The sequence below is a fragment of the Danio aesculapii genome, chromosome 14, assembly GCF_903798145.1.
Source record: "Danio aesculapii chromosome 14, fDanAes4.1, whole genome shotgun sequence".
NCBI classification, from domain to species: domain Eukaryota; kingdom Metazoa; phylum Chordata; class Actinopteri; order Cypriniformes; family Danionidae; genus Danio; species Danio aesculapii.
Window position 1 is genome coordinate 33934769 of NC_079448.1, and position 9749 is coordinate 33944517.

General features: G+C 37.9%; 2 protein-coding genes and 3 non-coding genes across 8 annotated transcripts in view; all 5 read right to left on the reverse strand.

Annotated features, from left to right (window-relative positions):
* The window catches only part of arhgef6 (Rac/Cdc42 guanine nucleotide exchange factor (GEF) 6), a 62088-nt gene extending 61201 nt beyond the window's left edge, over positions 1–887 (reverse strand). Inside the window, exon 1 of one of the 2 annotated variants that reach the window (XM_056471697.1) lies at positions 625–887. In XM_056471697.1, the coding sequence (XP_056327672.1) occupies positions 625–789 (165 nt within the window). In that variant the 5' untranslated portion in view covers positions 790–887. The remainder of the gene's footprint in view (positions 1–624) is intronic. The other variant, XM_056471698.1, reaches the window with a different exon arrangement.
* Positions 888–1568: 681 nt separating this feature from the next.
* rbmx (RNA binding motif protein X-linked) lies at positions 1569–8300 on the reverse strand. 3 transcript variants are annotated; one of them, XM_056472067.1, is made up of 10 exons: positions 8210–8300; positions 7353–7477; positions 7058–7164; positions 6477–6636; positions 6199–6300; positions 6012–6126; positions 5081–5215; positions 4910–5001; positions 2715–4378; positions 1569–1667 (listed from the first exon to the last, which is right to left on the reverse strand). In XM_056472067.1, exons 2-9 carry the CDS (start codon positions 7459–7461, stop codon positions 4071–4073), a joined length of 1128 nt encoding a protein of 375 aa, XP_056328042.1. In that variant the 5' UTR covers positions 7462–7477; positions 8210–8300; the 3' UTR covers positions 1569–1667; positions 2715–4070. The 3 variants fall into 3 exon arrangements, with proteins under 3 accessions (XP_056328042.1, XP_056328043.1, XP_056328041.1); XM_056472068.1 differs by having other exon boundaries at positions 2715–2814; positions 6199–6315; XM_056472066.1 differs by having other exon boundaries at positions 6199–6315.
* On the reverse strand, positions 5416–5492 carry LOC130241283 (small nucleolar RNA SNORD61). Its single transcript, XR_008838850.1, has one exon. It is a non-coding gene; the product is annotated as a small nucleolar RNA SNORD61 (small nucleolar RNA).
* LOC130241284 (small nucleolar RNA SNORD61) lies at positions 6374–6436 on the reverse strand. Its single transcript, XR_008838851.1, has one exon. It is a non-coding gene; the product is annotated as a small nucleolar RNA SNORD61 (small nucleolar RNA).
* On the reverse strand, positions 6723–6800 carry LOC130241282 (small nucleolar RNA SNORD61). Its single transcript, XR_008838849.1, has one exon. It is a non-coding gene; the product is annotated as a small nucleolar RNA SNORD61 (small nucleolar RNA).
* Positions 8301–9749: the final 1449 nt, after the last annotated feature.

Sequence of the window (9749 nt, forward strand, 5' to 3'; positions counted from 1 at the left end):
ACAGTCTAAAGATGTGTATACCTTTGAATCAATCGTGAATTAAAGCACGAGTTTAAAGAGTTCAAATTACTTAAATTTAAAGGCAGATTTACTCGTCAGGAGGAAAAAAAAAACAGCTGGCTTGTGGACTTCAGTGCTCTTAATTTGGACGGCACTAACGTTGGTTAGCATCAGATACACACATGCATGCGTAACAGCAATAATACAACACCAGATCGACACCGGCTAAACAACCTTTACAAACGACAGAAATAAAAACCATAGTGTTTACACTAAAGTGAAGACTGATGAAGATTTGGGCTTTTTTTGAGAATGCGGAACAATTTTTCTCCATGTAACAGGAAGTCAGATTCTAGTGCGCTTTAATTGTACGTCCTGAATTAATTATCAGTTTTAAATATACATTAATCGTGCGTGTGGTTTCACAACTCAATGTATCTTCGCAAAATGTCATGCACTTCCATGTTACTTGTAACAGTATAACGTTATATTACTCATCGTAACAGTGCATTCCGCGACGCTGTAATAAAGGCTTTTGCACAAAAAAAAGGGGACTAAATGAAAAACAATTCACTAGAACTGACGGCTCAATAACTTAAATATTACATGCATATTAGCGATTACCTTTGTGATTGCTCCAGGTAGCACTCGCTCAATAAGCTTACACAGGACGACTCCATCTCTGAGGGACGTTTTCAGAAATTCCTCTGGGTCAGCGATATTCTTTTTGGGTGAATTAAGCACGCCTAATGTTATTAGCCACGTAACAGTCTGCTCCTCGGGGTTCATAGTTTGAGCTCAATGGGCCTTTCAGATGAGCTGCACCCGGAGCGCCAGCTCTGACTATCTGTGTTGAGATGCTGCCCACATCCGTCGCGCTTCTGCTTTTTTACTGATGTTACAACGACCATTTAGCCCAGCAACTTAGTTCTCCAGTGGACGCCTGCCATATAACTAATATAAAAGGCTCTTTGACTTTTAAGTTACAAAAGGAACTGCGATTGCTCTAATGCCGCAAGAATTTTCCATATGGCTCAACTGTTTTGTTTTTTTAAGATGAAGTACATGAAGTAAAAACACAGTCGTGCATTTTCTAATGCATCTCATTGTAGCAGGCATAGGCCGGTATAAAACTCTGATGGAATGATAACCATGGATAAAATATCAGTTTCACTGTATTGTGATTACTGCATTAAAATATGCCCTTTTTAAATGTCTGTAAAAAAAAAAAAAAAAAAAACTAACTCTTTTCCCGTGAACGAAAACCATTTTAATTTAAGAAACACATATTTTGGAGCAGAAAACATGTCTGACTAAATAATTAAAATGAATTACTGACTTCTGCAGTCTTGAATAGTTTCAAAAACATAGATTTACAATTTAAAACAGCATCTTTGGGTATCTTTACTGCTAGAGATACCGTTGTCCTAAAAATAAAAAAACCTTACATGAACCACAAAAACGGTATAGCAGAAAATGGTTTTAAACACTTGACTTTTCCAAACAGCTGTATACCTTAAACTGTTATCGTCCCAGGCCTAAGCAGGAATGACGCAAAAGCTAGAAAGTTACTTAAAATGATTTTATTGGGAAAGAGAAATTGCAGCATCTCATGACTCCACCCAAATGCTTTCAGCCTCAAGGAACAGCAGCCTCCGAAAAATGGTCTGGATGGAGATAAAGACAAAATGAATTGTAGGAAAAATAAATATTTAAACAATCAAATCATGCTCAACTTGGGAAAGATTTTAGGTCAAATTAAACACTGGTTTAAATTGGATTGAACCTTTAACTTAAATAGAAAAAGCAGCATAAAATGTGACGGAATAATAATAAAAAAAAAAAAAAAAAAAAAACTAATTCCAAATAAAAGCCCATATGCAATGCATAAAATGTAAAAAAAATATAACCGGGTTTCTGCAGGCTTCAAGTTAAATTTAAGACTCTTATGGGTGAAATTTTAGAATTACTAGCCTAAACAATGAACATTTTTAATGCTTGCCACAAAATAAATAAATTCTTAGCTACAGTCAAGACAAGAAAACTCCAGTTGAATACACTTAATTTCTTTTTTATTCATTTACAAATGACAAAGTATTACTTTATTCAACCAAATGTATTTGTTATACACCCTTAAGTGTCACGCCAATTTATAAATACGTCTACTCCCCCTTTTTGTTTTGTATGAATGGAATGTAATGCAAAGGGATTTATTACTCTGTTATTATCATCATCATGAGGAACTGTTAATGTTTTTATTTCTCTGGGAATTAAATTTGGAGAAATTGCTGTAAAAATCTCTAACAGCTATTGGAAATTATCTTTGTAGTTAAAAAAAAAAAAAAAAAGAAAAAAAAAAAAGGTTGAGATGGATTGTTAGTCTAAATAAGATGGATGTTGGACTAATTAAGTAGCTTTTCTTGGACAGAGGAAAATTAAGACCCGTTTAAAAAAAAGATTTAAGACCTAGAACAATATTTCAGTGAAATTAAAGCCTAAAATTGTGTTTTTGAAATGTAAGACCAAGACCCCGCAGGTACCCTAATATAATGAAAACATTTAAACAAGTCTAAGGATAGAGAACAGACCAAGTTCTATTCACCCGCTTTAAACCAATATTCGCAGGTCAAACTATAACTAGCATAAACCGTAATTGGAAGTGTAAAAAAAGTGAATCTATCAAATAAAACAAAATGGTTAAAGATTAACCATACCTGCATTACACCATAGACCATCCTGCATCATCCACAATTGACAGCAGGTACTGCTCAGCAATGAAGTATTACCATCAAACCACCTTTTCCTCCATTTATCCTGCAACGAGACACTTGAAATCAGAAAGCTGTTGTAGCTCATCATAAGGGACATTTTATTCAGAATTAAATTTTACAAAAGAACTTAAATGTCCCAATCTGAATGTCTTTTCCAGGTTTGTTGATGGGATTGTCTTTCTCCAGGTGGTTTCCTTTGTTAGATTCGGCATGCTTGCGAGTGGTTCTGGATTTGTTAACACTAAGTGAATTTACTACAAATTTCCACTGGGAGGTTTCAAGAGGTTTTGCAGCTTACATTTGGCTGTAGGTATAAATCCACTGAGGAGATTCAAATTAATATCACTTAAAAACATTTTTTCATTTGAAAGGGGGGGCGGAAAAAAAAAAAATCCAGACATTCTCCTTTAGCGCAACAGTAGAACCGGCTGATTTTTGTGAGACAAAGGCCTCCTAAACTCAGTGATCCAGAAGTTGGGGAAGAGATCTTAGACTCCTTCGACGGCAGGGGCTTTTGCTAATAAATGTAGGAAATAACATTGAGTTTCAGACTGCATTTGAATAAGCCAGGGCAACCAAGACGGTGTTTGACTAAATGACACTAACTTTCAGCTTGCAAAATAACACCACAGAGACTTGACTTATACCAGAACAAAAGGGTTTGCTTTGCTTACCAGCTGTTGACAGGTTTTATCTGTGGTGCTGAATTGTTTCCTGCATTTTGGTTGTCTTTCGATTGGTCGATGCAAGGCGTCAATGTTTAGGCTTTGTGATGAAGGATCCATTTGCACTGAGGAAAACTACACCCATAGAGAGTTTGCAAAAAAAGTTGACATTTGTCCAGTCCCCAACAATGTGTGAACAATCATGCCTACATAAATATTCTGCATTGAATCTATATTAAGTGGCATTTGGGGGTGCTCACCATGAAAAGGCGAATGGATATTTATGCTTCATAGTTTCTCATTCTCTTGAATAGAGTGCGGATTAAAATCTTTTGATTAAAAACACTTTATTGGTAAATGAAAGCCATACGTTGCGGCATTGCAGGTTTTACAAATCACTAGAAAACAAACACATTTAAGATTTGCAACGGTACCAGTAAATGTGAGCTGGGCAGAGAAAAGAACTTTGCATTTAAAAATTACAAAATAAAAAAAAATTTCACAAGTTTGGGTACAGCTTGAAAGGGAAGCTTGAAGTTCAGAGTTTAAAAGAACGCTTTTGAAGCTCAGAGTCTTTTGAACGAGAAGCCACCATTTCATTTCTCAGACTCATTTTTCATCTCCACAGTCCATTTCAGTATCGGTTTCGGCCCATTCCTCTATCAGCTCGGCCGCCACCACGGCCACCACCACGAGGTGCCCCACGGCTTGAGCTGCTGTATTCACGAGGATAGCCTCTTTCGAGAGGGGGAGGCCCTCGCTCTTGCCTACCCGGTCGTTCACCACGGTTAGAGTAAGGGTCACTCCGACTGCTGGGATAACTGTCACGACTGCCATATCCATCCCGGGAACTGCTGCCATAGTCGTCATAACGACTGCTTCCGCCACTCCCACTGTAGGACGGAGGGGGACCCCTTGAGGGTGGGGCGCTGCGTGAGTTACCTGCAGGGTCAATGGGTCATGTAATTGGCAAAAATTTACTTAAACATTTTTTGCATGATACTATGTTGTCAATTGCCCATTTCCCTAGATTTTTAATTTGTAGGTTTAAAACATTTGTAGATCAAATGTTTCCAAAAGCATTTTGTTTGTTTTTTTTTAGGTGGAACTACTGTAAGACAACTGAAATACTCAACTGCAGTGTTGACAATTGCGCATTTTTATTTTTTGCACCTCACTGGAGTGTAACGCACATTCCTTGGTTTGGATTGAACTCCAGATTGTAGTTTGGGTACTGGATCTCTTGATTGTTTGGACGGTGCTAGAGAAAAGACTCATTCTTTGGGTGGGAAAAATGGCTTGCAAGAGATTCCTTGGTGGTGCGATTTTGGTTGGAACATTCAGGATGAACAGACGCTGAGTTTGAGGTTTCCACTTTCTGGCAAAAATCACATGAGGCTGCTCTTTTTGCAAATCAAGCAGTTCGAGTGAAGCCCTTTAACCATTTTCACTACGTTACAGGTTTAATCTTACCGTAACCATCATAAGGATCTCTATAGGAGCCTGCACTGGGTCGATCCATGTAACCCCGGGGCTCTCGTCCTCCACCATAGCCATCACGATCACTGAGGAAAAAGTAAAAAAGGTTTTCTCTAGATTCTCAAAATGAAAATAAAAAATAAACTTTTAAGGACCTGTACAAACCTATAGCCTCTTGATCCTGACCCATAGTCATCTCTAGAGCTGGAGTGACCCGAATACTCCCGGTATGAATAATCTCGTGGAGGTGGGCCATAGTCTCTGCTGTCCCGTGAGCTCATGTAGTCACGGCTGGAATAACTGCAAAACACAAACATGCGAGTTAGTGTCAGTTTGTAAAACAACTGTAGTGTTAACTATTCAGACCAACTACATGACATTTATGGGTCAGAAAATGCTCAAGTTAAAAGTAAAGCAGAGGGGGATTTTAATAATTTTAGTGGGTCTGTATAAAATGGGATTGTTGTCAAAAGGTAGACAAGCATTAACATTCACAACGTAAGCTCAGAACTTCTTAGAGGACAATTGTGGACTAGATCAGTTCGAGTAGATCACCACCACAAGATTTCATCACAGCTTACAAATACAAATTTCAAAGCAGAGCCCACTAGTGCTGCAATAATTTCATATTACTTTTAGAACAGCTCACCAACTTTAATCAATTGGTTGCAGTTTTAAATTAAGAAATACACCAAGTGATAAGGCTAACTATTAGACTGGACCGTATAATACAGAAGTGTCATTTTTGTGGATCCAAATGACAACCTTAAGGCCAGGACACAAGCAGACGGTCAACTATTGGGCTTTTTTTGGTCGGACTAGTTGGCTTGGCGTGTTCCACACGTCAGCTCTCATTGACCAGTTTCAGCTGAAGAGTGCTCTGACTGGTTATTCAGCAATGAATAAGAGTGCTATTGTCAAATGCAGTGACGTAGCAAGTAAACAATTCAAGTCAAGGAGAAACACAAAAAGGCCATCATTAATTGCTACATCACTCAATTTTTTTGGATATGAATTAGGCGATCCGATATGTCTGGCATTGGAGTGTCCCAGTCTTTAGTCATGAACAAGGTTGGGCTTTCACGAATCATCTCACCTATCTTTACTACCATAGTGGTCATCTCGATGTGGAGGACCATCATCCCGCCGTGACATGAGAGAATCTCTGCGTGGAGGGGGGCCATATGGATCCCGGTCTCTGGATACTGGCGCTGTTCAAAATGTACACATTAAGGATTTTACGGATCAAAAGGTTTAACATAACATAAAAAAGCCAGACTTACGTCTGCCCATTGGCCCAGAAGGTGCAGATCTCTTGGGTGGGGGTCCTCCATTCCGTACTGGGGGGCCTCTCTTCATTGGTGGTGGCCCTCTGGACGACATGCCTTTAAAAAAGGGTTCTACAAATCCTACGTTATCTTGGAAATATTTTTGCCAGCCAGTATAATTGTTAAGGGTTGGCTCAGAACTTCTTAGAGGACAATCAGCTCAAACAGATCATCAAAAAGTTGTCATCACAGCACCAATTAAAATAACCGGATAATGTTTTAAGTTAATGTACCTCTGCTGGGTGGGCCCCGCATTCCACTTGGGGCTCCTCTTGACCCTCGCAGCCCTCTGGAAGGGCCACGACTGCGAGGTGGTGGTGGCCCACGGCGTCCTGAAGACTCAAACTGAGGTTTTGTGGCTTGCTCCACTTTAATTGGCTTTCCATCAAGAGGCTTAAATACAAAAAGAAAATGCTTAGAAAACTACTCCAACATTAAAAAGAAAAGGCTGACAAGAAACTGGACAGAAATCACAAGGCAAGCTCAGAACTTCTTAGAGGAAATTGTGGACTAGATCAGCTCAAGTAGATCACTGCCACACAAAAAATCATCACAGCTTACAAATGTGATTTTCACATCAGTATTACTAGAACTGGAAGCAATCACTGTACTCCATTTCAATGGTCACTTTGACTTAATCACATGGCTTTAATCAATTATTCAGCTTTCACAATCACAACCACTTATGAGAAAATGCTTAACTAGTGTTTTTGACTGCCATTTTTTGAAAAAGTTAGCTCCAAGCGACTCCACTTCACAGATTAAGCTACTATGTCATCTCATTCTAGACTCATACTTTCAAGTTAGTACTCACCTTTCCATTCATTTCCCTTGCAGCATCCTTGGCATCACCAGGATTTTCAAAAGTTACAAACGCAAAACCTCTAGATTTGTTCGTCTCACGATCTTTCATCAACAGAACTACACAAAACAAGATACAAAAAAAAAAAAAAAAAAAAAAAAAAAAAATCACACTTAATGCCACACTTTCCAAACACTAACGTTATTACAATTGTAATATTCCTGCTTATGATAGTCTCTTTACAACCAAACATACTTTAAATCATAACGTCTACATTACAATTTAGATCATACAAAATGACAATTACCTTCCGATATTCTGCCAAATTTGCTGAAATACGCTTCAAGGACTTTCTCACTCGTTTCAGTGTTCAGGCCACCGATGAAGAGCTTCCCAGGTCGGTCTGCCTCTGCCATTTTTCTAGTAATGCCACTGCAAAAAGATATTTCTTTATTACAAGATAGGTACACATTGTATGAAATAAAAGCAACGTTTAACCCGCATATAAACTGGCCTCTCGAATTTGTCTAGATTAGCAAACAGGAAAACATGTAGCTCTGAAAACCTACAAATTCTTAAATATGTTACCATAACAACAAAAACATCCGAATAAAAATACCGTACACGTTGTCACACCGGTTTGAAAAAGTAGAAAATACGTTTGATAACGTTAACAGTAATACTAAATGCTTATCAGCTGCGAACATTTATATCCATTTAATTGTGTTTCAGATTGTACAAAAGGACTCGCTTGTTTAGCTTGTTTAATATGTAGATATGCCTTTTTAAGCGTGCTTCACAAAATGGCGGACGCAATGCATTCGGAGAAGCCTAAGACCTCTTCAGGCCATACGGCTAACTTGCACAGTTTAATTAAATACTTCATATAGTCGTAACGATAATTAAACATTCAGATTACGATATACAAGCGAATAACACTGCACATTGCGAGTTTAAAATGACGACGAAACGTCCGTTCAGAAAAAAAATCTCGCCTCTGGTTTGATCTACATAAGGGCCACTTACAGTTACAATTGCAGCCGCAAATATATATGCATGACTACGAGACGCATGGCACGTAAATTAATCTGAAACTTGAATGTATCTATACACGAAATTATATATTATGATAGATGTTAACATACACTTGCGTCTTTCACTCACCTCAGAATCAATAGACAGAGACAAAAGCGTGTGCTGGTTTTTATGTGTCCACTGTGTCTCGACCCGCCCAGCACTGTCACTTACTCGACGGTCAGAAAGAGGAAGTGGAACTGAACGGTTGAGAAGTCTCTTACGCCATCTGGTGTCCTGTTTGCAAACTGCGAAAACAGTCAAAATTTGTCATTGATTATTTACACTAATTATTTATATTCCTATCTTATTAAGTTAGTAGCTGTCAATTATTAGTTTATTAAATTATAATTAATAATAAGAAAATTCATGATTTATTAAAAGATTCAGTTATTGGTTTGTTATGAAAAAAATATATGGCACTGATGGGTGAATGCTTACTGATAGCATTATGGTTGTGTGGCTGGCTGGTTCAGCTGCATTTTGCATGTTTATTTTAAAGGGCTCCTATTTTACCTCTTTTATACCCATCATTTGTTATACCCTGCTGAATACGTGAATTTTGGGGATTGTAGCTGGTGCAAATGCAAATGAACTGGTTCTCCCCACCCACATTCCATGTAATGTGTGTGTCTGTTTCTCCTGCTGTGTCACATCAGATTAACAGCACAGTTACAGAGACTGACACGAATGAAGCCTATTCAGTTTATGAGTTAAAACGCCAAGTAAATTTATTTGATGTAGTTGTTGTGGAGTTTATTCAAATGTTTCTGCAACAATGAATCACACACATGCCATTACAAAGTTTGCAGTACACCAACACATGCTCAAACGTTTACCTTTGTCCTGTTTTTGCATGTCTGTTTGCAGCAAATGCGACTAGACATAAGTTACACTGTGGTAGGCCTATAGATCTCCATTATGCTACTGTCCTAAATAAACCTGATTTAATGTCCACAAATTGGGACTGTTGTTGTTTGACTGAACCATCTTCCTAGATAGTTATACTGACACTGCAGCTATGGTAATTCCAGTGGTTATGAATAACATTTTACTGTGTTGCCTTTATTGCAAACATGCTCTGTTTTAAAAATGATTTAAACTTGAAAACCCATCGTTGAGGTGCAGATGATCACAGAGAACAGGGTATGCAGAAGGACTTTTAATTTTCCAGTAACCTGGGTCAAATGCTTCCGGTGAACTATGTCGTTACAAAATTACTGCGTCTGTTTTCTTAAAAAATCAATGATTTTTACTGCCTGATTGATATAAGCTATAAAGTTGGTATTAGAATGCACAGGAAGCACTGCATTAAATTTTATTTTCCCCATCATGTTTTTAAAATATGAAAAATTATTTTACCCCAGTATTTTCAATGGAGTTTCTGCACTAGCATGCTGATTCTGATGGGTGCGTGCGTTTAAGCGGCTTTTCTTTTGTTTTCTGCTTGAACAACTATATGAATGCTGAAGTCTATTTAATTGATTGTATTTTAATTACGTTACAACATTGATGCTGTAAAAGGAACAGTATAAAAGTGAAAAAGTCACATTAACCATTCACCGGAAGCTTATCGGTATGGGAAGAAACACAAGCTGTGCATATACCTCATTGGAACAGATCTTTTAAT